The sequence below is a fragment of the Zosterops lateralis genome, assembly GCF_965231275.1.
Source record: "Zosterops lateralis genome assembly, chromosome: Z".
In the NCBI taxonomy this organism is placed as follows: domain Eukaryota; kingdom Metazoa; phylum Chordata; class Aves; order Passeriformes; family Zosteropidae; genus Zosterops; species Zosterops lateralis.
This window is the reverse complement of record NC_139800.1, coordinates 20,479,196-20,506,750: the sequence shown is the minus strand read 5'-3', so window position 1 is coordinate 20,506,750 and position 27,555 is coordinate 20,479,196. Positions and strand designations below refer to the sequence as shown.

General features: G+C 46.3%; 1 protein-coding gene across 1 annotated transcript; it reads right to left on the bottom strand.

The window, feature by feature from the left end:
* Positions 1–1,683: 1,683 nt before the first annotated feature.
* On the bottom strand, positions 1,684–27,555 carry LOC310922520 (myosin-IIIb-like; the record flags this gene model as incomplete). The annotated part of the gene is made up of 29 exons (XM_083883150.1): positions 1,684–2,436; positions 3,537–3,610; positions 3,832–4,104; positions 4,435–4,600; positions 5,435–5,524; positions 7,386–7,585; positions 7,911–8,026; positions 8,374–8,505; positions 9,697–9,788; positions 9,963–10,010; positions 11,522–11,569; positions 11,810–11,895; positions 12,780–12,899; positions 13,163–13,228; positions 13,538–13,584; positions 14,821–14,932; positions 15,884–15,997; positions 16,296–16,361; positions 16,526–16,612; positions 17,077–17,177; positions 17,616–17,732; positions 18,830–18,938; positions 20,125–20,253; positions 20,520–20,622; positions 20,940–21,096; positions 21,581–21,683; positions 24,414–24,516; positions 27,313–27,443; positions 27,517–27,555. The coding sequence occupies 28 exons, from the start codon at positions 27,553–27,555 to the stop codon at positions 3,560–3,562; spliced, it is 3,006 nt and encodes a 1,001-aa protein (XP_083739276.1). The 3' UTR covers positions 1,684–2,436; positions 3,537–3,559.

The following is a 27,555-nucleotide window of genomic DNA, read 5'->3' as shown; positions in this document are numbered from 1 at the left end:
CAGCTAGAAGATGGAATAAATTCTTAGCTTTCACACAGTGCTGACTTTGGCCATGAGATGGGGGCATGCAGGCAAAGACCACAGTAGAGATATCAAATCTGCATTTTATTCTTTGGCCTATTTCCAGCTGTATTTCCAGCTCTTCCTTCAGATTTTCCCATTTGCTGGCACACATTTGTGCCCATGACAGCCCAACACCAGCCACACTTCTCCAGAAGCTTGGCTAGACTTTGCATGTAGGCAGGGCAGTGACTGTGTGCTAGTGACTCTGCAAACCAGAGCCGTGAAGAAATTATGCCAGTGTCTCCTGTGTTGCATAACATCCTCTGACCAGCAGCTTGTCACCTTCTCTTCCCTTGGTTCCCTCCTGTCTTGTCACAGAAAAAGCAGAAGTAATAGATGTTAGAGAAACTTGACCTGCCAACACAGGTGCGCTGCCTGGGTCTCTGCCAGGCTTCTGGCTGCACACACTGTGATTCAATTTGCACCCATTGCAACAGAGGCAACAGAAATCAACAGTGATTGATCTGCTCTAGTTTGGGGAAACTCACCAGATGTGCCATATAGAGCTATCAGGGAATTTTGCTGACCCTCATGTCATTCCTCTCACTGTCACTTGTGAACTGTGCCTGCAGCAGCACCCAGGAAGTACTGGAGGCACTGCTGCAGAAAAGCTCCTCACCACCCTCCTTGGTTCAGCATGGTCCCTGCCAAGCTACAGGAACTGTTCTGCAGCTGGATCTTAGCCCTGGGCTTGCACCATGCTCTTGGCACAGGAACTAGGAAAGAGTTACCGAAGGACTTAATTACTGACATGCATTTCTCATATATGTCTCAGCTCTGTGCACAAGTTCCTAGAAAAGTTTTGACCACAACTGGTTCTATGTGCTGCCCAGAAGGCAGGCGTCCCAGCAGCTCAGTGGTGGAGAAAACTAAGGAGAACATTGGAAAGGAGGCCAAGGCTACCCAGAAAAATGCCCCTGGGCTCAGTCAAGAAGAATCTGCCAACAGCAGCCTTTGACTGCCTGGACTGGTTCTCTCCTGAACAGCTTCAAAGCAGCTGCCAAAATGAAGAAGGGAAAAGGTGTGTTAACGCTGCAGGGCAGTGTTGGGGAGAGCCAGGAACAGCCACTGGTTCCCTGTCTTGCAGCAAGCAGCACTGCCTTGTGATCCAGCACAGCTCAGCACCAGAGCAGAGGGAGGAGAAATAGCCCCATGACTGAAGGCAGTGCTGAGACACTGCAACTCATACCCTATATCACACTGATAACAGCACCAGCCTGGACACAGCCATGCTTGTGCCTCCCCGGGAGGGAGCAGGTGGGGTGGGCAGCCTGGCTGTCCTTTGGAACAGAGCCAGGGAAACACAGCCACAGAGAAATGAGGCTGGCTGGGAGGAGAGATGTTACAAGTAGAGTAAGGAGCACTCCAGAAGCACTTCAGGTGTAAGTGAGTACAGGCAGAGCAGCTGTTACAGGTAGCAGCTAGTGCCCCACATGCCTTCAGCTTCTCCACTGAGACACTTCACATGATTCCATGTCTACCCTCAGAGGTGTTAGCTGTTCCCTTTTATTTGTCTTTTGTGGCTGAACTGACTGCCAGTAACAGCAACAGAGAAAAAAGTGAGGTTCTCCTTACAGGCAAAAAAAGAGATTTATTTTAAGAGATAGGAAAAACGGTACAAGTAGTATGGTCCTTTATGTTCCAAGCCCTCTTACCCACCCTCAGTGTAAAGCAGCATGTTGTCCAGCCTGGACTTGTTGAGATTTCAGCCAGGATAAGTGAGAGGGTTTCACCTGACTTTAGCTCTGGTTAAAAACCGTGGGGCAGTGTGCCAGCACACTGATGCAGGAGCAGTGAATCCCCTTTACAAGAAAGATCTTCTTGACCTTGTCTCAGCTTCTGTTTAAGTGCTCCTACACTCAACAAAAAAGACACTTCAGTTTTACTTTTTACTGCCCAAGCCCAGCTTCCCTTGGCTCCCAGAGCAGCAGATGCACAGGACCAAAACAAAGAATATTTAAAGAGAAAGAGGTAGGTAATTAGATACTTGTGACAGAACAGGTTGTTGGGAGATACCCAGTGGCTATTCAGAGCGCTAGGTGAGGTGTCTCCAGGAGCTCCGAAGTACTGATGCACAGACTGTCAGGCACTGTGGGTCTGTGCAGAGCGTGACTGCTCCCATCCTCTCCCCTCTGCCAGGATCAGACTGGTCCAGATACTGCAGTCACAGTACGGCTCAGTGGTGAGGAAAGTGAACTTCTGCATCAGCCCTGTCTAAAAGCACAGGGCCAGCTGGATGCAGAAAAAAAAAAAAAAAAAAAAAAAGAGAGAGAGAGAGAAAAAAGGCTGCTAAGGCTGCTGCTTGTCTGGATGTGTTCTCTGTTAGGCAAGGCCCAACAGCACTGGAAGAGGACAGGTCAGAGCCACTTGAACCTGCAAGACAGTCAAGAAACACAACTCACTGGAGGACATAAAAGGGTTCCATTTAGCTGTCCCAGTACAACAAGCTTGCAGTTATCTATGCAGATCCCTGTGTTTTGTCTTTCTTCTGCCTAACCTCTGACGCAGGGAGTATCTCCTGGGTACATCAATGAATGGGATACAGAGGAAGGAAGCAATTAAGCCAAACACTTTAGGGAGAGAATTTTTTCAGCTACTGAAGAGATCCTGTCTTTCTCAGCTATCAAGAGAAAGACAAGACAGGCCCCAGCTAAAAAGCTTTGCTCCACCATGAACTCCAACATGGGAGCAGAACCACATAGGAAATTTGGCAATCCTGGTCTATGGCTGGACGCCCTGCAGTGGGTCAGCAGCCAAAAGCATGGTCTTCTGATTCCTCTCAATGCTCAGCTGACATATACAAAGATTCTCACAGAGATGTACAACAGCACCACTACAGCTCCCACCTGCCTTCAGCAGCTGAGTGGAACAGGAGAGCTGCACATCCACCAGACACTTCAGGTAACAGAGAGTCTGCCAAAAGGCCTCTTCTGGCTCACTCCAGACTTCATCACCCATTCACTGTATCACCATCTTAGTAACTAGCTGAGTTTCCACTGCTGAGACTTTGTTCAAAGTTCCCTTTACAGCAACAAAGTTGCTGCCTTTTCCTCTGTTTCCAGCGTGGCCTTCAGCTCGCTGCCTCTGCCCCTGCACCGGGCTCCCCAACACCACTGCCTCTCCACCCCACAAAGCCACTGTAGCTGACTACTGTGGCATTCATTCTGATAGCCCTCGCCCTGCCAGCCCCAGGCCATCAACAAACTGTGAGCTCCCTCCAGCAGACCGGCCACAGTACTGCAAGCACTCCATGCTCCGCAACTGCTGGGAACCCAAACTTCGATTTTCCCCGGTCTCTGTGTAGTCCTGGGATGGAAGATGACTGTTGCTCTCCGTTTTTCCTGACCTACTTCTGTGTAGCTTGTGGCCAAGAGATGCTACAGGTAGAACATGAAAGGAAGAGTTCCTTTGCTCCTCCATTTCCCAGGAAACTGCAATTGCTGTTTTCCCTCCTGTGCACCACCTCTTCTTACCATGTCACTCAGGCTGTACATCCTCAGTGCAGTGAGCTCCTCCCTTTAGACATGCTTATGGGACTGGAAGTGAACTGTGGTGAGAAGCAGAGAAATAGCATTGGAGGAGCACAGGCCAGCAAGGAATATTCCAAGGAATACAGTCTTGATCCCAAGACCACCAAATAAAACCTATGACACAGGAGCTAAGAAACCAACTGCTAGCTGTGGAACCCTCCTCCCCCATGCCTCTGGCAGGGTAACTCCACGTGTCCCAGAGGGACTGTGGCTTGGCAGAGGATATGGCCCAGCTCACCTGCTGGATTTCCTGCATTGCCAGGCGTATGGAAGAGCGGAGTCGAGGGAAGGCTTGTTGGCTGCTCTCTCCAGAGCTAGGCTTTGTTTTACTCTTCTCTGGGGCCTGCTGGTTTTGGGAGTTCTTGGTCCTCCTGAACCACTGCAGAGCAGGTTTGCTGCTGGAAGGCATGGAGGGGTAGGACTGCTTCTCTGGAGGGGTCTCCCCCTTGTCTGCTGGTGAACTCAGTGTGAGACCCTCCAGATTCTCGTAATTCAAGCTCTCACTACTTTTCTGGAGAAAGAAGGAGTGGATTCAGCAGTGGTTTGCAGACCCTTCACACACACTGAACAGCACCACAAAGAGAAATACCCAGCTGTGTCCACTGCTGACATTCAGCAGGCAGCAGGGTGTCATCCACCTGCCAGTGCCTCTCCCCCATCCCAGGACTCCCCAGCTAGCAGCATTTCCCAGTGCATGCAGAAGCAGCCAAGCTGCTTGGCCAGAATGGGACGCCCCTCAACAGGAACATGAAAGAGATGCTGCTGCAATGTCTCTAACCATCCACTCAAGGTGCAGTCCATGCCCCATCCTCTTTTCCCACAGAAGACCCTTGCTATTCACCTGCCCACAGGGAACAGTCAGTATCTCCATGAAGGGCTGGATGCCCACACTCTGGTGGTATCGCACCAGATCCGTGAGCGAGGCGTGAGCGCGGTCCTCCCCCAGAATGACGTAGCGTGCGTTGGGCTGCATCTGGACCATGTAGTGCCTGCAGCGGCCTTCGCCCCTGGGGACAGGGATGGACAGAAATGGTCATGGCATGGAGCTCAGCATGTCAGGACCTGGTTCCTGCTTCCTGCACTCCAGAGGCCAGTTGTGATCAGGATCATCAGGAACAAGTACCACACAGAGGCAGGAGATGTGTTATACACTAACATGTGCTCATAGGTGCTGCAATCTCTTTTCAACCTGGTTTGCCCTCTCAGCTACAGAGTACAGCCTAAGCAGGACTTTTATCCTTGGAGCCACAGCAACCCACTGACAGACAGGTCTGTATTTTCAGTAAGAGACAGATTCTGCAATATCCCATCTGCTACTACAAACTCTCTGAGGCACCCACTACAGGACAGGCTGAACATGATCCTCTGTGGAGCAGGTAGTCTCCTCCAGGAAAGCAGTTTAATGGAATCACAGAATTCAAGCATTCTACAACTGCAGAATTCCAGGATCACAGAACTTCACGCAGTGCTCAGTTTCACAGAATCGCTCAGAACAGAAAAGCCTTTAAGGTTCTCAAGTTCAACCCTTAATGCAGCACTGCCAAGTCCACCATTAAACCACGTCCTCAAGTGCCACATCTACACATCTTTCAATACCTCCAGGGATGGTGACTCCACCAGTGCCTTGGGCAGCCTGTTCCTGTGCTTGACATCCCTTTCTGTGAAGAAATTCCTCCTGACGTTCAGCCTGAACCTACCCTGTCACAACTTGAGGCTGTGTCTTCTTGTCCTGTTGCCAGTTGCCTGGAAGAAAAGGCTGACCCCCATCTAGGTACAACCTCCTGTCAGGAGTTGTAGAGACCAATAATGTCTCCCCTGAGACTCCTCTGCCCATTACCTACCGGTATGTCAAGATGTAACCTGGTCGGCTCTGGCTGATCCGAACAAGGAAGCAACCCAAAGGCTTGTCAATCAGCAAGTTTTCTGCTTCCCTGAAATCAGGAAAGAGTTTTTCAGCAAAGAGCCAGCAGTTGCCTTGCCACACAGCAGGGATTTGCATCCTATCTCCTGTGCCTCCCCAGTAGTGTCCCAGGGAGCCCAGCATCTGCCCCACTTGTTCCTGGCTACCAGTCTCCTGACTCAGGTTTGTTGGTGCAGGATGCACTAACAGGCTGAGGAAGCACAATATTCTCAGCCAAGCTTCTCCAAGTAGGGCTGCTCCAAACCTGCTCCAGCAGTCTGTGCAACAGCAACAGCTGCCTTCCAGCACCAAGCATGTCACAAAGCATCACTGAGATGAGGAATCTGTGCATGTGTGTACTTCCTATGGTCCAGGGATGAAGAAGTCAGGATGCTGTGGGGTACTGAGTAAGCCTAGCGCCTTGGAAAAACACCAACTTGGATTACACCACTCTGGCTTTCTAAACTTCCTGCTGGAAGGAAGTCTTCCCCTTCTCTGCCCAACAGACAAAGCCTTGCTTTGTGCTTGTCATGTGCCTTGCTTGAGGCTAAAGGTGACTGGAAATCACCAGTGCAATTTGGGATTGCTCTGGCTGCTCCATTTCATTAAGCTGAGCTTACACTGCTGTGTGAAAACTTAAGTCTCTGCTTAAACACCAATGTCTCTGTGAAGGATCTGCCATGTCCTTCATTGTGCAGTGCTCATGGCTAGTCTATACCTGAATTCAGACAGTTTTGTCTTCCAGACACTAACTTCTTTCCTACATTCTTTCATCTGTGGATGAAGGCATTATCACAGGTTAGGGCCTCAATAACTATCTTAAAAGATTAAAAAGAAATGCAGCTACCAGTGAGCTGTGAGCTATGGTAGTGTCCTTCACCAAACTAATGTGCTGTGTAATGTCTCTGTGTAAATGTTCACACTGACAGCCTGAAAAAATCAAGAACACAGATCTAATAAGACTGAAGGAGGATTGCAGTTTGAACAGAAAAAAAAGTTAGAAACTGGAGCAGGATGATGAGAGTGTTCAGATAACAGCAACCTTGATACAGAAATCCTACCAATTATAGGATATTGGCCGTAAACAAGCGTGGAGCACCACAGATCAATCTGCACGCAGGTGAGACTGTCATCCTGCTCCTGTCTGATCACTAGCATAACCAGAACTTTTCTGACTATGCCACTGCTTGACTCAGCCAAGAGACTGAAGTGTGAGGCAGACCTGGTAGAAAAACTTCAAGCATTTAAACAAAGTCTTGCAAACAGCTCCATGTGAAAGAAGGATGTCTCTCCCAGACTAAGTAGAAGCAAATGCCACCTATGCTGTACCCTCCTTAGAGAGACAGAGGTATCAACAAAAACCCTTCCTTTTCCTGTATCAGGGGGCTTTGGTGGAGTTTTGCTATTGAGTACTCACTAAAGCCCCTCTTAATACTTTTAAAAATAAAAGTAAGCCGAATTCTATATTCTCCTCCTGTAAATTGGGGTCTCCTCCTGACCTATACTGAAATACAAAAAACAGTCATAATGAATCAACCCAGAAGTTCACCTTCATGTCTCTGCAAATGGTCCAGAACAGGGAAAGTGCACGTGTGTATTTCCTCTCTGATTACTTTAAAAGCCTCCCATCCCTACCAAGATCTGTATTTAGGGACCCACAGTGGACTTACATACTATGACTTATGTAGGTCCATGGACCTACATAAAGTTTCAGCATTTACAATCTGTGACAGGGACTCCCAAGCTTTCCCCTAAGGGTTTGATGCTCAGAGATTAAAAGGGAGAAGTTATGGAGGTGACTCCCATTCCTTAAGCGAAGCCTGGCCAATCCAATCTACACAGTCCTAAGGAGCCATTGGCCTCTTCCTGTGGTGATGGTCCAGAGTGCTCACCTCCGACTGATCATCCCATGCAGCCAGCTTGGAAAGGCCCCATCATCCTGCATGACCTTCTGGGCCTGTGTCTCTTTGAACCAGCGGAGAGTTGCTCCTCTCTTGAGTTTCCTCATTTTTGCTTCTTCCCCAGTCTGTTCCTCAGCTCCCAGAATAGGACAAGGCACAGCAGGGCTCAAGAAGTTATCAAAAGGAGTGGACTGAAAGGAAGCAGAGAAGGAAAGTCAGCATGAAAGAAAAGCCAAAGGCAGAGAAGTTTGAAGAGATCTCTTTGGCAGGTGATACCATTCCTAAATCCCTTAAGAGAAGATCAGTCACCAACTACTAAAAGCTGCTTTCAGTTCCTCAGAGGTCCTGACTATGCTTTTTATCTAACCACAGTAGGACAAGACTCATACTTCTCATAACGAGAATGAAAATATTGTCTTATGGCCATATGCAGGAGGACATGTGCATGCAGAAGGTGGATAGAGCAGGGAACCAGCACATCTGGCTAAGGGGCCCCAGCAGAGCCAGTGTTGCTACCTCTGTTAGTTTGCTGCGTGGCCGTGGCACTGGTGGCTGTTGTGACTGATCAGAAGGATGAGGACTAGACTGAGGGCGCCTCTTTCGTGGCATGGGGACTGGAAGGGAGTTTCTTTCTGCAACAAGAAGAAATAAGTAGGTGAAATCTAGCATCCAAGATCCATGATATCCATCCTCTACAGGCCTAGGACTGGATAGGCTCTGCTGCATGGATTATGTGGAAAAACCACAGCCTGGCCTTCCTTCCAGCACAGCCAGGCAAATAACCTTTACGATGTTGCTTCTGCTCCCCACAGACAAAACCATACTTCTAAAGAGCAAAAACATCATCAGCTCCCTGCCCACCACACTGGTGGAGTTCCTGTCCCAGGGCAGGCCATCAGGACCTGGAGCTTACAGTCCTTCAAGGTGATCATCACACCAGTGGACACACATTGGGTTGGTGTGAGTGGGAACAACTCACCCTGGGCCTCTGCTGCCAGTGCCAGCTGCCGGATTCTTTCTCTCTCTGCCTCCTCCTGTAGCCGCTGTGCTTGAGCTCTCAGCTCAGTCAACAGTTTTAGGAAACTCTTCTTGCATCTGAATCCCCTAAAGACTATTCAGAAAAAAGGTGTGGTTAGAAAAATAATGCTGTTCATGCCTTTGTAATTCTCTCAGGGAAGAACGTTGGGTGATAGTCCTCCATCTAGTGCAAAGCCCTCAACATCTGAGTCATATTAATAAAGAGCAATGGAAACTCTACTGTGAGCAGGTAGCCAAAATCCTGATAGAGTGTTCTACTCTCTAAGCTGCTAGATCACAGATTTATAGAAATCAAATTATAGATCTGTGCTCTCATCTCTAATGCCAGGGCACTGAATACCCCAAAAAGAAAGCCTCACAGAAAGGCCTGTTAACCATCCATCTCTCTGTCCTCCTAGACACCATGAAGGAGACAGGATTTCCATGATGCCAGCCCACAGGAAAGCCCTTCCCATAAGCAGCCATTGCAGAGCTCACTAGGAGCATTACAGACATTGTGTGATCCCACCTACTCTACCAGTTATTAAAACACATGAAATGAAAGCTGTACTGTCTCATTTCCCACTACCCACACATCGTCCCCACAGATGACACCAGTGCACAGCTTGTGACAGTCTGATGTTTGTCACACTGTATGGTGCACGGTTGGAAGTTGCTCAGATGCTTCAGCAGTGCAACAACCCATACAGAAGAGAAGTGCAACAGAGGGGAGCTAGGCAGGGTGACAGCAGCCTCCTCCTCCTCCTTCGCACTGCACAGTCCTCAATTAGCCCGTGCAAGGGGAAGTACCAATCTATCCACAGCCACTCTGAAAAGACAGGCTGCTAGAGCAGATGCTACATGGAAAGGAAAGAAAAAAACAAACCAGACCAAATATTTCACCCCTTTTTGCCTGTCTCCGAAAGCAGCAATGAGATCTGCTTCACTCATTTCCCTCTCCCCAGTTCAACACAACTCAGAAACAATCATTACTCCAGAGGACAGTGAACCAGACCTCAGGACACAGCCAAATCATATATGTGCCCTGCTCAGCCCAGCTCTCCTGCACACATTTTCCCTTTCCAAGGCTAACACTGAGGGCTTTCCCTGTTTCAGGATGAGCACTGGGAATGTGGGCATTTGCAATAAGCACTTTGACTTCACAGGGCCTTGACACAGAGATGGCACCTGCCCTACCCTTCTGTCCTCTGCAAAGGTGGAGCAGGGAATACAGAGAAGGTTTTCCTTCCCCTGATCAGAGATCAGCTCCTGTCCTAGGGCTCACCTTTCTGTATGATAACTGCTGCTCTTTCCAGTCGCTCCACACACTTTGCCAGCTGCTCCTGATGCCAATATTTAAAGAAAAGTCGTGACTTTCTGTGAAGTTGGAAGAGAAAGATGCAGTGAGAAACATTGTCTAAACTTTTATCCATCATCCTTTCAAGAGCCCATTCCTACAACCACAGAATTCTCCCTAAAGAGAACCAGGTGACAGTGTACATGTGTAAAATCCTAAGCTTCCCATTCCCAACAGCAGTGATCCACACCTACCCACAAATCCAGCTTTTCAGCTCTGTACTTTGCAGTATCTTCAAGCAGCTGAAAGAGACAATAAAAGTAAAATAAATGATTTTCCACCTAAAGCAAACACCAATTTTTTAGTTGCATAAAGGGGCATAAAGTGCCTCAGCAATTCCCAGTAGTCAGTAAATTGGCTGTCAGTCTATAAGCACCTTGAGATACAGCTAGGACCACATTTGGGAAGAACATCCACAAAGGGGTTCCCAGAGGTAGATTTACTTCAACTCCCTGGAAGGCAATTCTGTAGAGCCTATTTTATTCTCAGAACTGCTTTTCCTCATTTTGTTTCCAAGCCCTTTGGAGGACACAAGTTGCAAGGTCAGCACAGCTAGACTTCCGGAGAAAGTCTGTTTTCCAATTCCAGTTTCATTTTGCAGACTACAGTGATAAAATTTGGGTCACTCGGAAAGATTCCCTGACACTTGGAACTGAAAGCAGCTCTAGCTGCAATACACAGACAGCTTCCTCCCTCTCCTGCTAATCCAGACTGTGAAATCATAGTGGCAGTTTTTGCTAATATCTCACACAGCAAAGCAGAAGTGTTTTTCTTTCTGTCTTGGCCAACTTCCACACTGCCATAATCCATATCCACAGAATTGAATTATTGGATTGGATAAAATGCATCCCATGATTTTTGTGACTCCAAACACACCACACTGCCTGTTTACAATGATCTCTCCTCCATCTATGACATTCTCTTGTGACCTTACTTGGGTTTGAAATTCTTACTATTCAGGAAGCATCAGGAAGTTCAAGGAAGCACTGTGAAGGCAGGAGGAACTACTGCCAGGAGTGAATTGTTCCAGGAGATCATTCAAATTCTTTTCTTAAATGACTAAAAAAAACCCCCTCAGTTGGCTTCTTTACATGATTCATTCTCACTATCAATCACAGTTGACACTGGCAAGAATGAGAGGCTGGGAAAGTGGAGAGGAGGAGGTGGAGAACTGCTGTCCTAGATGTAGGAAGGGAAACGCTGGCAGAGTAAAACCCTGACCCTCTGCAGAGGGAAGGATGTTTATGTGTTAACAGTCGGGTACTAAAAGTGCTGATGGTATATTTTGCCGGTACAGAGACCAAATTCTTGGTTTAGAAACCTCTCTAGCCTGGGAGACATTCAGTGCTGGCTGCTTGTTTGGCACTGTCTTTATCTTCTTCTCCTATGTGGCCATCAGAAAAAAGCCTAGAGAGGCACCTGACAGCAGTACTTGAGTGCCAGCCATGCTGAGTTCAGTGGACACCCTTGACTGCTATTGTTACTGAATTAAATACATGGGTCAGTTTCCATTTCATAGCACAACAAGGCTTTACAGTAATTGAATTTAATTGCTACATAACAATTCAAGAAAGATTTAATTCATCATGGTACCAAATGCTCTTTAAACATTAAATGTTCTTCCCTGGAATTTGTATTCCCCATCACCACAAAATCCCATCTTTTTTGCCTGTCCCTTTTACTTGGTTTCCTATGCTACTCAGAGTAAAAGCCTCTGAAGAATAAACCAGACAAACACAGTGAGTGTTCCTACCTTTCTTTTGTGAGGGGAACATCAGGTTTAACTAGAAGAATTCCATATCTGTGGGAAACGAACCGATACAAACACATGAAAGCCACATCCTTGATGGGCTGAGCTGATTCCTATCACCTTGACAGCAAACAACAACATATTTCCCACTCATCCTCCCACAGCAAATAATCCTGTGACCTCAGACCACATGAACTTTGAAGAGACTCTTTTACTCCTTGCCCATATCTGGTTATCAGGGTCATTTCCCAAACAATATCTACCAAGGACTATTCAGAGGTTTTAAATGACCTTTCAGCAAATTCCTCAAAGGAGGGTCTCCAGGAGAAACCATCTCTTCGAATACGGATTGTCTCCAGCAGCCCATTGTACCGAAGCTGAAGCAGCACCACAAAGAGGATCAGAGAAACAAAGAGACACGGGTCATTAGGACATTGGTTTGCTCCTTTGCAGGCAGAAATTACTTCATTCAGCATTAAACTTCTCCAGCTCAAAATGAAAACGTTTCTTTTTCTGAAAATGTTTCCTTGGTAAAGAACTGAATTTACCTCATCCTGTAGCTCTGATGATTAACCACTGAGTTAGAAGTTGGAAACCATAAAAACCAGCGACTGAAATAACTTCACCTCCCAGCCATGGGTATGCTTTGCCTCTGTCCCTTAGATGATAGCTTCATATTTCCAAATCTGGACACAGAAGTACTCTGAGGCATGGATGAACTTCCTCTTAATCCTATTCTTTCTTATATACATTAAAGAGGCTGCTGAGCTTTCTGAACTCTTCCAATCATTTTCAGTATTCTTTAAAGCATCTAGACCTCAGACCTGACAGAATATCCATATACAATCATATCAGTGCATTTCAGATCCTATCAAAGCAATCCCCTCTTGGTTGCTATTCAGAGTTTCCCTGGCTGAGGGGTAAGAACAGTCTCCTCTGGGAAGCAATTTTTCCAGAGTACTGTCTGTACCAGTCTCATCCAGGGGGAGATGTAAAGATGAATCCTAGTGCCTGACGAGCAGATCTCATTGCATTCATGAAAAAGAAATGAGAGAGATCTAAGATTGCAAAATCTGGACCTAGCAGCTTGTGTCCTAAAAACAACCAAGCACTCAGAATCTTTACACATATATAAAGTGTGGCTGCTCTTTCTCTGGTAAGGGGAGACTCAAGTGAGTCACCTTGCACAGCCTTTTGGTGGAATCTGCCTTCCCACTGAGATGTGGCAGAAGTCCCTGTCAAGGACACTGTTTTTGCTCACCTGCAGCAGCACCACCTGGTTGTCCAGCACACCTGGCTCCTTCTGGCTGTTGGGCTTTATGCAGCGCACAAAATGTGGGTTGGCAGAATACATCCTCTCCATGAGCACCATCAAGGAATGCTGGCAAGGACAGAGGAACATCAACAGTCCATCAAACCAAAGCACTGCCAGATGTGCAATATCCTTCAGCAAAAACTGTTTTCTTATCCTGCAGCAACTTCCTGGGTTCTGGCAACAACTGGGCCTGTCTCACTCTGATCAACCCTGCGCAGCAATCAGGAAAACCTATGTCTACATAATGTCTGTTTTAACCATGGTATTCGCAGTGACAAAATTATCACTGCTATCATCTCATGGTACACCTCAGGGCAGCCATACCCTACCCGGAACTGAGCTCCAGCAGACTGTTTCCGTGTGCTGTTGAACTTGTCATCTGCTCCTGGTATGACCTAAAACAGACCAAAACAAAGGATCAGCCTTGGAAGAAGTGCTTGATTGACAGCCAAGGAGCACTGCTGGAAGGCAGATGGCAAAAAATGAGGGAGAATGGATTTAAGGGGAGAGAGGAAAAGCTAAACATACAAATGGCAGAAACAAGCACAAATCACAGTAAAAAACAAAGGAGGAATTGTTGCAAGCTGATTGCTGTCTGCTCTTATTTTAAACCAACTTCTGCCTGTCCTTTTTTTAGCCAGTTTCTCAAATAATAATTATCAGGTAACATTTATCAATTGTGATGTGGACCTGAAGTGCAATACCTTGGCTTTCACATGAGGCATCAGGGTCCCTGTCCTGGAGACAGTGGCTGGAAGAACAGAGACAATTAGTTGATTTTGTACCTTTGCTTGCAATCCACTAGGGCTAAACATTCAAATCTCACTTCATGCACAAACTTCCTTACAAATACCAAATCACAGGGTGTTTGGTTTCACCATGTGGAACTACAAGGAAAGATGTTAAAAAAGGAAGAAGATGTAGGTATGAAGCACACTAGGCAGGAAATACTAACTTCTGCCACTGAGAAGACATGACAATTAGGTTTTTAAATAAACCTAAATGACTTTAAACAGAATTATCATCAATGGGTGTCTAATAGTGCAGAAAAAATGGCACAGGCAGCAAATAGGGAGCTCATCTACAGCACTCAGGAGGTTATTTAAAGTCAGATAGCTTATAACTAATTCAGTCACAGGATGAGAAAATCAGAGAAATTTAATTTACTAAAGGATCTAATAAGAGTCTTGTGCACCCTTGATGGGATGGCTTCACGTGAATCATAAAATCACAAAATCAGGTTGGCAGTGTCCTCTGGAGGTCATCTGGATCAAACCCTTTGTTCAGCACCTAAAGCCATTACCCAGACTGGACAACCAACCTGAGAACAGGTTATGTCTGATGTTTATAAACTTTGAAAGAGCTGGGACAAGGCTAAGTAGCTTCAGTAAAAGTGCAGAAATGGTAATGAAGAAAGATAGTCCTAAGCAGTAGCTGAAAAATTACAACATTTCTATACCAGAAGCACTGTGTTCAGCCAGACAATTTTCAAGGAAGCATCATTCTGACATTTCTCTAAATTTTTAATTTAATCAGAAGCCTTTGAGAATCTGAAGGTGTATCAATAATTGGAAAAAGGGAGTGTAGTGGTAGAAGAAAAATAATGCATGACCTGACAGGTTTTTTAACAAGCTGTGAAGCCCCATTTTTAGAATGTATGACCTTGACCAGCTTCATTTCTAGACAAGAACAGGGTACATAGAAAGAACCAGTGGAAACAGTCCTGCAGGGGCCTTGGAGAAGATGGGAAGGCATCTGAGCAGTGGCTAATTCTCTGGAAGATGATACAACCTGCCTTGCTTTCCATGGCAGGGAATAAGCAGCTCTGACAGCTCTGTATGTGCCAGCAGCCCCATTCCAGGCTGCAGAATTCCCAGAATCCCCCTGCCAGCTGTGAAACACACTGTGAAACACATGAGCCTCATGCCCACACTTAACTCTTGCTAAGGAGGGCCTTGGCTCATGGTGGATGTGCAGAGGGACTTGCCTGTGAACAGCACACTGAGCAAGGGGGTGACACTGTTGATGAAGAGCCCACGGACATTGGCTGGCAAGGTGTCTCTGTTCTTCTCCAGAAAGCCCCCGGCAGTGTATTGTACCTGGGGAAAGGGCAGCAGGTCACTAAGGGACAGCAGTGCTCACAGGCTGGCTGTAAAAGCCACTTCCACAGCCTGCTGGGAGCTGATCATATGTTAAACTGAATGTACTCTGGCTTGTATGTGAATTCTTTAAACACACAAGCACACCCTATTCACATGCCAACCCCGAGGAACAAAACCATGCACATGCCAGAGGCATCAGAACCATGGGAGTGCAGCATAACACCAAGACATCCACCTTTTACATGTTAAATGTTAATTTTTGTAATAATGAATGTCACAAATAATAACTTAGTCAATAATGCTGAGATTAGATTACTAAAATGCAAGTTACAATGAACTGTCATATCTGACCTGGATTGTCATATCTGCTCCTGCTCCAAAAATTATCACAAATCAATTCAACCTAATGTGGACCAATGCTTTCAATAATGGTGGCAGTAAAGTTATATGCAATAGTGCTAAATCCTAAGCTGCTTAGATACCAGTGAATGTGTAAATAACTGCCTCCACTTTTAAAACATTAATTACCCTGCTGTTTACACAGTGCTCTCAGGTGTTTGCAAAAAAACTAACCACTGCTATGCTTTGGAACCCAATAGGTAAAGAAAAAGCCTTTAGCCTGTCCTTCAGTGCTGCACAGTATTTTTATTTATGAAGTACTATTTTAGAACTAGACTTCTAATAGAATGATGATTAGAAGAATAGCAGATTCTTCTAAAGACCTAAGCTTCTGAGAGGTAGCCCCATTTTCCTCAGGGGTCTTCTCTTCCTGTACCTTTTACATAAATCCCAGGGAATTCTAGGAGGCAATCCATTGGAACACTCCACTTCTGTTAGTGTCATCCTCAGACCACACATTCCTTAACATCAAAGCATTATTTGTCAGGCAACACTTCCACCCCCTCCAACATACACTACAACAACATTCTTACTGCAAACAGTACATACTTTCCCAGCATAGTGAATGATGCTGAAGCCCAAAACACGGCCTCGGGCTGGCTGGAAGTGTAAATTCCCCTTAAAGCTGCTGTTTAGTTTATCCACAAATGTCTTATCAGTTGCCTGCAAGAGAGCAGATTTCATAAGGTGCAACAGAGGCCTGATGAGGACATACAGAATCAAAACGAAGTGTTAGAAGTCTCCTTGGCTGTGAAATAGTCTTTTATAGTACCTTCTGATTCCTTTCAGGGATGTCAATGCCACTAGACTGCTCCTGATCTGGATGTCCTGTCTCATAAGTCACACATGGGGACACCTCTGTTCATCCTGCACTCCAACCCAAGAGCTTTCTTTGTAGCCCAGACATTCATTGATATAGTAACCCCCAGAATATTTTCTCTGCCTCCCCTCTCATACATACCTGAGGGAATGCACTCTGCTCATCCAGAAGAGATAGCAGTCCAATTGGTTTGGCCAGGAGCAGATTCTGCAGGAAAGAAGATGCATGAAAGCAATGCAGGACATCCCCTCTCACCCTCACCACCCTTTGCAGAGGTTCTTCCCAGGTGCATCTCCTCCCCATGGTAGAAAGAACAAGACTTTTCCCTCGGCTGGACAGAGCAATTATATTCTGTCAGTCTTCTCACTTACCAGAATAGGTTCATTATTGTTGAATGTGATGGTCTCCCAAGGCAGCCCTTCTTCCTTATAGGCAGCCTGCTCCAGCTGGAAAATGTGCTGAAATAAAGAAAAAAGAGGTTGAAGCACCCAGCAGACTTGGCTAGACAAATCCTGAACATCTTCCTTCCTGCCCTGAACAAGAGGACAGAGGGGTAGTGCTCTCAGCCACAGCATCAGAGGTCCAAGATGTGGCTGCTATTCTCCACAGTTCTCTGTAACCCTGGGACTCATTGGTCCTAGTGCATAAAGCAGGAGCACTTTGTCAGAGTGTAAGTGTCCCTGCTATTACAACTTTGGTTACTGCTTGATCCTTCTACCTCTTCCTTTCCTGTCCCAGTGGCTTCCCTGCCCCAGCAGGGAAGGTTGCTGCTCTCTATCCTGCTTCAGTATTCACTACTTCTGTCCTTCCAGGCAGTAGATATGTTTTTCCCCAAGCTCTCCTGCATGTAGCTCTCCTGCCAGGTAGAGCAGTGTTCTGCTTTCTCTGCAACACAAAGTGAGGTCACCCTCAGCAGACTTACATGGTTGAAGAAGTGCTGCAGCTGTTCATTGGCCAAGTTTATGCAAAGCTGCTCAAAACGATTCACTGCAAAGTTTTCAAAGCCAAAAATATCCAAGATGCCTAAAAAAATGGGAAGAAGAGCACATCGTGGAGGCTGCAGTCCATGCCTGCAGATTACTGTGTACACCAACACACAACTAAATTTCTTATCACACAGCTCTTGTGGCACAGGGAAAAAGCAGCTAAGAGAGGCACCAGTGGCAGACCTCACACAGCTTGGAGAGTTAGTTAAGAGAAGATCCACTCCAACCTGGCCTCTCTGCTAAGCCAGAGTGCTCCGGAACTACAGCTTCATGGTTGCTTCAGAAACACTGACTGCTCAGAGTTGAACAAAGCCCTACAGACTTCATGCTGCTGGCTCTTATCTCTAGCAGGATTAGTTTTGATAATGCATGCCAGCACACAAGCTCTGGGAAACCTCATGCAGTGCCTGTCCTTTGTTGTGGCTGAGGGATGCACTTTTGAGAACAGAACAGGACCAAAGTAGGCAGGACTCACCTATCTCCCTTAGTTCCACCTCAGGGTCCACGTTCTCAGCCAGCAGCTCATTGATCTTGCAAACAATCCAGCCAAACACTCGGCCATAGGCCACCTTTGCAATGGAGTCCCGAGCATCTGCACAGAGGAACAACTGCAGCTCACTGAAGGGCTTCACAGGAGAGCAGGGGCCACCACACACAAGCTGGCTCAACACATCCACCTCTAGCAACAATGTCTGTATAAATCTACTTTAAAGATCAGATGAACATTGGATTGTCCCCACCCTTTGTAAGTGGGAGCTGTAAAAACAGCTCCTTAATTTCAAAATCTTCACAATCTTTCTACAAGATCAGTCACACCATACATTTTTGAGTCATGCCACTTTTTAGAATAACCAGAGATTGCTTTCTCCTTTGAAGATATACTAAGTATGGATCCCCTCACTGCTAAACCAAGAGAGAAGCTCCAAATTCAACTTGGAAGATTGAAAGGTTCTCTTCCTCCTAGTCCACAGTTGCTAAGTGTTTAAATGCTGTAGACAAGAAAAGGACACAACTGATGGAAAGCTTGCTGACATTCTAAGAAGGAGACCAAATTAACATGACTTATGATTAGAGATGTATCTTCTCTTGTCAAGAGTAATTTGTAAAACAGAACTAGCTAATTCCATTTCATTTTCTTCTTTCATTTATTTGAAACAATAATCTCTCTTAATTAGCTTTTAAAATACTATAATTTAAATGAACATTTTGGTACAGATTATTTTAGGTTGTTTTCTTGTTTTATTGAAAGGGAAAATAACACCTTGTGCTTGCTACTTTACTCTTTTCACTCCATTCCTGACATTATGACATCTCATTGTTCTCATGGTTGTTTCTCCACCTATTACCTAGAGCTCCTACCCTGCCAGCACTCTGCAACAGGAGCCTTCCCCTCTTTTGCACAAATACCCAGAGTTTCTTTCTGGGCTGAGACAGAAAGCAAAGCTAATTCCTTGGTTTCTCATTTAATCTCTGCAGCCTCCTGGAGACCAAACAAAAGCAGCATTCATGGCCCTACATGTCAGTAAGAGACTAAACAGATAAACACTGACATACTTGCCTCTGTGTGAGAGGAATGAAGGGGCACAGAAGGACATCTTTGTTCCCAACAAGCTGCACATGTGTAGGGATACCCTTCCATCAAACCCAGTCATTCTAGCCAGCACATCTGCAATTCATTTTGTTTCCTACCTTCTGCCTGCTGCTGGGTGTGAAAACGCTGGATCTGCTCGCCTCGGGTCACCGATGTTGTACAAATCAGGCATTTTAACAGCTCATCTTCCTGGACTCCAAACTGACCCTGGGAAACAGGAAAGAAAGGAGGACAGTTGTAAACCCTTACTCTGCTTGTGGGTATTGTGTCTGTCTGTGTGCAACAGGGCCACGATTCAGGCCCAGGCCTTTGAGCCCCACTGTAAGACAAGGGCTACTGCTGGCACCAGAGTCAGATGCAGGCTCTGATCTGCTCCACCCCCACAGTGGCCAACCTCACACACTCTCAAACACTTTTTGTTTTGCTTTCCCAGTGCTGCCACCTTTCACCTTCTTTGGGAGCTATGCCAGGCCCTGCTGAGCGGTTTAATGACTTATTGAACAGCACCACACGGAGATGACTGTGAAGGTGCTGAACCATCTGAGCTTCAGAGTCACAGGAACCCACAAGAAAGGCAGGAAACAAAATGAACTCAGACACACTGAACCTCTCAGTGTTTTAACAGGAATTCCCCTCCTGTGGGCAAGAAATGAGGAGCAAGCTTTCAGAAATAAGATAAAAAGAAGTTGGCTGCTGAACAGACATAGGTGGTTGTTTCAGGTATGGTGTAGGAGGGAAACAGGTAAAGAGATGGGAGTGAAACTGAAGAGTAAGAGTGCTGGGATTGCAAATAGGTCAAAATGAAAAGGAACAGGAAGGGGAGAAGTATGTTTCTTTTTCTGTCCTGTTAACAAAGCAGGATAACTTCTCCATCCCATATAATAAAAAGGAATGGTCCTGGGAAATACATACTTCTTAATCTGTGATAATGTCATGCAAAATAGTAGAAAGCTTAATTCAAGATAACCAATAAAAAATGACAGTACTTAGTGTGGTATCCTTGGACAAAATCCAATGAAAACACAGAACTAGTGTGCAGATATTGCCCACCTGCATTTCTCCAAGGTGTCATCACACTCACTAATATAAAACATTTAGTTTTAAAAAGCTTGTGTTTCATGAGGTCAGCAAAGTATATGCTGACTATGTAAGACACTGGTTCTAGACACACAAGAAATAGAAGCTGAGACACATCTCCTTGGGTATGAATAGTAGTGAACACAAATGCTGTCATGGGATCAAACCGTACATTTCCAAAAAAGCCTTGTTCTTTAGAAACCTTCACATTCTGAGGCAGAAACATCCTCTGGCAGGAACAGCTCCTGCAGTCACACAGCCAGTGGGAAAGAGCATCATACCCATAAGGTTTCTGTCAACATTTCTTGTGACTCACCGCTGCAGCCTTCAGCCATCCCTGGGAGGCTTCACTGACTTTTAGAGTCCCATTGCTCTCCTCAGGCTGAAAGGTCACATTGCCCAGAGACAACACACCAGCCAAGATAGCCTGCATGTCCACTTGCTCCTAAAACACATAAGAAAGGTGACTGAAAAACCTACCAGTATGTAGGATGTACAACACAGATGACTCAGAAGTCAGAGAGGTTAAGGGAAGACGCACAGGTAACCTATGGGAAAAAGCTCTCCACAAAGTCTGGCAGACTCAGGTGGTCTGAAAGTAACACAGAAAATCAAGACAAAAAATAGGACTGAGCTTCAAAAGAGCAGCTAAAAAAGAAGTCCTGTGCTTGCAGGAAGCACAAATGGAAATGAAACAGCCCCAGGACTAACCTGTTCTTGGAAGCCCACCATGTCAAGGGCATTGCAAACCTCTTGGTATTTGTGCTTCCAGTGTTCAGCTACTTCCTGTGTACCAAATCGTCCACTTATGTACCTGAGAAAGTGCATATCCCATAAAAACTGTCACACCATCGGCACTGTAACTCAGTCTACCCCATGGGAACAAAGCAGATCACCAGAAGTGGAGACATGAAGGGGAAAGAAACTTTTCCAAGGTAGTGCAGCAGAGACCCCAGACCTCCCGGCTTCCATGATGATCCATAATATCTCTTCATGTAGCTCCATTTAGATCCCACTCCAACTTCCATTCACCCATAGATAAAACCCCAGGGCAGAGAAGAAACTCCATTATGCTGTTTTCCCCTTCACCACCCATTGCCAAGACTAAACTATGGTCTGCCTTTGACACACCTGTAGAATGAAGGATCCAATAACCCATACATCTCCTTCTGCTCTGAAGACAGTCCAGCAAACATGTAGTAGAAGATGTGGAAATTCCTCTCCCCAGTATCTTGTTGCACCACCCGTGACTTCTCTAACAGGTACTCACTCAGCTTTGCACCTTGCACTGCACACAAAAAGGTGACAGGGTGGGGAACTTCGGTCTGGGGGACATGAAGCTGCCTGGGCTGTCCCACACATCTTCTTTGGTGCCAGGAGCACAGAATTGTCTAAATTAACTTTCTTGTGTATAAGACCCTATAGGTTGCCCAGTGCACTGGAAAAGGGCTTCCCCATTCTTCCTGTGGTCTTGGAGATTTCTGTTCACCTCTTTTAGCAGAAACAAAGGCTTCTGGATTCACAGAGTATTACTGACACTTACCCTGCACTCTCACCCCCATGTCTTCACTGTACTCTCACTCTGTCCAAAGCCAGGCCTAATCCTATCCAGGTCCTATCCAACAGTGGTTGCTGTGAGATTTTACTTAATTGCACACCCTTCGCACAGGGAGACACTTGCCAAAATTTTACCCTCCGCAAGTCTTGGCTACTCAATCCACTTCCTCCAGTTCCTCACCACTCCCCAGGCTAGTAAATGCCCTTGCCTTTACCTCTATTTTCCTGGAAACGCAGCTGTATGTATTTTCCAAAGCGGCTGCTGTTGTCATTCATCACCGTCTGGGCATTGCCAAAAGCTTCAAGCAACGGATTCACCTAAAATAAGTGAAGAAGCAGAACAACCATTCTTGAGATTAAGCAATCCAATCTAACTTACTTGGAAAAATGGATCTTTAGCATTTGCTACTCAGAGTTCAGCTGGAAAGGCACCACTCCATGAATACGGATTAGCACCTACTTTATCTCTGCCTGGATAAAGAAATTCAAAGAGGCAAATATCACTAAGACTAAGCAGCATGAGATTAACAATGACCAGTACAACTGAACTGATGGGATCTCAGTAAGATCACTGAGGCATTTGTTAGAAGATAAGATTGGTATAATCTATTTCCACACAGTATCTGCCACCACCAGATAATTTGAGTGCTATACAACAGCAATAAACAGTCACCATGTCACTCAGTCAATATAACTATGACAACCTAGCTACTGAAATTTGTAGACATAAGGAGAGTGCGTTACAAAGAAATTAACAAAACAATCAGACCAGCTTGCTAAGCTGGATGCAAAGGTGGAAAAATGACAGTTTTTCTGTATTTGAGCAAAGAATGCCTGTCAACTGGAAAAACAATGCCTCAGAGTAGACACTGAGCAGCCTGTTGAACACAGCTTTAAGATATAACTTTAATCCCCTAAAGGACTTAAGTCCTTGCATACATGTGCAGGAACCAAATAAGATGCATATTATTTCTTCACTGTCACCTCTAGGCTTTTTAAGGGCAGCTCATCTGGGCTGATGTGAGTTATTTCCAGTGGGGAAACTGCAGACTGGCTCTAGGCACTCTGCTGAGCAAACACAGCTCTCCTGCCTGTGAAACCTGCTCAGCTCAGAAGCAGCCTGGCAGTGTGGCCCAAGCCAGCTCTAAGCAGAGACAGCAGGTGTATCAATGTCATGTTCCCACAACGCAGCACAGGCATTCACCTTGGATCCACCATGGATGATGCAACACTGAATTAATACACCATTCCAGAGCCCAAAGCACAGCATGGGGCATTGAGTTTATGTGTCAATATCTTGGTTGCAGGAGGAGCTAAAGCTGTTTCCTGTGAGGAGCTGCCAGACTCTTTCCCCATGTACAACACAGCCAGTGCCATCTAGCTCCAAGACTTGCCACTGGCCAAGGCTGAGGCCGCCAGTGACAGTGGCAGTGCCTCTGGCATAAAAACTGCTGCGCATCCACAGAAGGAAGAGAAGAGTGAGAATGTGTGAGAGGAACAGCTCTGCAGACACAAGGTGAGTGAAGGGGGAGAGGCAGGAGCTGCTCCAGCTGCCAGGGCAGAGATTCCCCTGCAGCGCAAAGCACAGGCCATGGTGAGGCAGCTGTGCCCCTGCAGCCCCTGGAGGTCCAGGAGGGAGCAAAGATCCACCCGCAGCCCCTGGAGGAGCCCACACCAGAGCAGGTGGATGCCCGAAGGTGAACACATGGGAAGCCTTCCTTGCAGGATCTGTGGCAAGGAGCCCATTCTGGAGCAGGTTTACTTGAAGGACTTGTGACCCTGTGCAGGGGGGGCACACTGGAGCACCCTTTTCCTGAAGGAGAACCTGTACCCTGCAGAGCAGACTGTTCCTAAAGTACAGATGTACAAATATACAAAAGAGAGTACTGACACTGGAGCAGCCTTCTCCTGAAGGACTGCATCACGTCAAGGCACTCACGCTGGAACAGTCTGTTCCTGAAAGACTGTCTCCTGTGGGAGGGACCCCATGCTGGAGGAGGGGAAGAACATGAGGAAGAAGACAGTAGCAGAGATAATCTGCGATGAACTGACATCAATATCCATCCTCTAACTGTTTGCGCTGCTGAAGGGAAAAAGGTAGAGAAACTGGGAGTCAAGTTGAGCCTAGGCAGAAGGGAGGAGTAGGGGAAGATGTTTCAAGACTTGTTCTCATTTCTCATTGTCCTGCTCAGATATTAACTGGCAGGAAATGAAATTAATTTTCCCTAAGCTGAGCCTGTTTTGTCTGTGATGGTAGTTGCTGAGTGATCTCACAGTCCTTAACTCAACCCACAAGTTTTTGTTATGTTTTTCTACCTCTGTCCAGGTAAGGAGGGGGAGTGATAGAGTGGCTTGAGGGGCACTAGTTGGAGTTAACCTTTAACACAGAGAAAGACCTCTATGTTTCTACAAGAAAGCTGAGAAGACAGACTTTAAAGTGAAGTGGTCCAAGAATTCACTCTTCTTAATCTATCATATGAAAGATTTAAAATATGATTTGTTTAAAAAACCTCACAACTCCCCAGGGAGAAATTCAAGTGGAAATATTTCAGACCAAAGAGTCAAGTATGTTTCAAAATGAGCTAGCAAAGACATATGAAAAAGGCAAAGATGGCAGTTAGCCAGCTAGCAGGTGCACCTGGCGGTATAAGTAGCCAGGGATAGATTACTAAAGGGTGTGTGAATTCTTCATCCCTCTGTACCATTAGATAAAGATCTCATTTTTCTAATGAAAGTCCTTGTTCTACCTCAAACAGGAAATTATTTAGAAAAATGCCACCAATTTCTTGTAACAGAGAAATGATAAATGATTGCAATAGTTTTCTCTAATTCAAAAATCACCTCCAGCAAACAAAATTACTGACCTACTAACCCTTCTAATTTGTGGCTGGCTATCTCACCATTCTTATCCAAGATTTTCTTATGTGTCTTATGTGTGGCTCCTTGATTTCCAGCGGTGATTCACTGGCAGGCTTCCTAAGCTTAATGCAAGTTGTCTTGCAGCAGTGTTGCTTCTGCACCTTCACGCATCATCCTGCAACGACCTACCTGAAGAATCTGCTGCTCCAGCTGTGAGTTGCCTTTGCAAAGGTTCATTATGTGCTGCAACAACAACTTTGTACTCTCTGTTTTCCCAGCACCGCTCTCTCCACTGCCAAGAAAAAGCAAAATAAATTCCATCAACCTTAAAGTATAACTGTTCTGCCCCTTATGGCTCAAGTGCTCCATCACTTGAGAGTGCTCTATGAGAGTTCCACAATTTTTTCATCAAAATCACATGTGTGAGGAAAAACTCACACACCACATCTTTACACAGGGTGTCCCATGATGTTCTGGTCCTTCATCAGGGAACTTGTCCCCCTCTGCAAGGGAGTACAGATATAGCCCATGCTGTCACTTCTGGATGGGAGGTACCAGACAGACCATTTGCTCTGCTTCCCAAGTCATCTGGTACATCAACTCCCTTGCATATGCTGAAGCCAACAACTTCCTCTTTGTCCAGAGAGATTTGCCCTATCCACATCACATCCACACCTGGACACTGATCATGAGATGCTGTGGCAGTCTCAGATCTTGGGTGTTTCACACATCCACGTGTCAGACAGCTGGGAATGTGGGTTTAGAGCTGCCCACAGTGGCACTTCCACAGTGGCACTTCCACAGTGGCAGCAGTGCACGTCACTGTGCTGTCACACATCCACGTCACTCTGCTGTCACACATCCATGGTGCCTCCACCTCCAAGTCAAACAACCAGCACTTGGAAAGTGCAGTTTCCCCTGTCCTGGGAAGGGGAATGTACAGTCAGTGAGACTACATGTCCTTAACTGACAGTATCACATCATCTGAGAACTTCAGCATATGCATGGAAAGAAAAATAAATGCAGGAAATGCTGGAGGTATACTTGAGGGCAGGTCCCCATTTCCCTTGAGCTGACCTTTGAGCATGTGGCGTGGCTTTATTGCTTTGTAGCTACCAGTGGCGTGGCTCTGAGCCTGGTATCAAGTATGTGTCATAGGTGGCTAAAAATCTCAAGTACTACAGCAGGTCCCTGATCTCAAGCACAGGTCAGACCAGCACCATCCAAATACAAACAAACGGAATAAGACCATTTTGCCAGTTGAGAACACACCATCCAGTGCCCCTACTCAGTATGTTCAGGTTTATTTTTATTTTTCAGTAACTTCCCTCTTCCACGGAAAAAAAAAAAAAAAAAAAAAAAAAAAAAAAAAAAAAAAAAAAATTCCAACAGCACTTTCATGGTTCAGGCTTGACTTCAGACCCTCCAACAAGCACAACACCTTCACAAGGTGCTGCAAGCACAGCAAGTGTGTAACTGCCCCCAGTTCTGAAGAAATGCAAAGTCATCTTCAGGTGACCCAAGTGCTGTACAGGCAGCACACGCAGGCTATGACTAATGTCTTTTGGGACTGGGAAGGCAAGAGGAGCCAGTGGAATTTGTAGCTGAGGACAATCTGGTAACAATGAACAATTATGATCTGGCAAACAGCTTCATCCAGCATCACCTCTGAAGAATGCTATTCAGACCTCCCAAACTCACTTGGAGACACTAAAAAGACCACAAGGGACAGCAGATCCTGATGTGTCCTTGTGCTGTTGTGGTGAACTGTGGTCTAACAGGAGTGACCTCATCTTCCCTGTTCACCCCAACTGTGCTCACGTTGGAAAACTTGGTTAGTGTTTCATCACCCATAAAGAGGAAAACCATGAATTTCCTCTGACAGTAACACACGGACCAGGTAAAAGATTGCAAGATGCATAGGAGTGTATCAGAATCATCTCTGAACTTCTGGCAGATGACCACCACACCACTGACCACCTGACAAATTCTCATGGGTTACTCTTTGTCTTCTACCTCCCAAGACAAATACAATGACTGTTCTCTATCCCCCAGAGCCCTATCAGCAGCGCCTCTTGCACCTGTGATTCCATGGGTATCACCTTCTGAGAGTACTTCATGAAAAGCATAGGCACCAATGGCTGGAAGGTTACAGAAATGAGTGGGGCTCAAGTGCCCCTCAGAGTCAGCTCCCAGTCTCACCAAAACACTTCACAGTCATTCAGCAATTGACTTCTACACCACATAGGCCGAAAGCACTGACAGAATGATCAAAAGTCAAATAATACAAACGAGAATCAAATCAAACAAGTTGGCAAGTAGCATTTTAACAGAGATGACATTTAAACTGTTCTCTACAGCATCCAGTCGTAGAGAAGAGGAAGTCAATGTTTCAAGGCTTTCCCCTCGCTGTTCACTGCTTTCTCTGCCAGTTGATGTTGTTTGAGGCTTTCTCTGCTAAAGAATGCTACCTGCTACACTGCAGAGTTCCAGCAGAATAAGAGTGACAAGATAGAATGAAATGTTTATGATACTGGTAGGCCCTTTGGTTCAAAGAATCACTGTTCCTGACTTCTAGTGCACAGAATTGCCCACAACTTTAAGATCCTTCCTGACCAGATTCCCAAAGTCTTAGAGCAGAAAAACACGTTTTAATTCTTTTTGCTCTTTGGTTACACTTGGGAAGCTCCATTTTGTGAAAATTGGTTCCTTCCATTATCATCCTTCCAATTTTTACTACAGCTTTTACCATGGCAGTTGTGTGGCCAGAGCAGAGCACCCAATGGCTTTTCCCAGAGCTGGATTCCAGTGGCTGGTTCCCCACCAGAAGTGAACCTGGAATCTTTACTGTTTGTAAAGATTACTGGCCCAGCTGCTCCACGAAAGCCAGTGTTCTCTGCTCACACGTTCACAAGACGTGCCTGCTAATCTGTCTCGAAAGCGGTCGGGACGAAGGATGCGCTGCCAGCGCAGATATATTTTGACTCACCAACAGAACTGGAGAAGAGCTGCACCCGAGCCTCGGGCAGGGAGACCCCTGCGAGCCTCGGGGCCGCCCCCAGCCCCGGCAGCCCCGGCCGCCGCTCACCTGATGAGGATGCACTGGTTGCGGGGTCCGCCGCCCCCGCGGCCCAGCATGGCGTGGTAGGCGCGGCTGGCCACGGCGAAGATGTGGGGCGGCAGCGCGTCGGTCCGGAGGCTCCGGTACCGCTCGGAGACCTGCGGGGAAGCGGCGGCGGAGAGGCGTGAGCAGCCGGGGGGCGGCGGGGCGCGGGGGGGGCGCGGCGCTCACCTCTCTCCCGTAGAGCGGCAGCGGCTGGAAGGGGTTCAT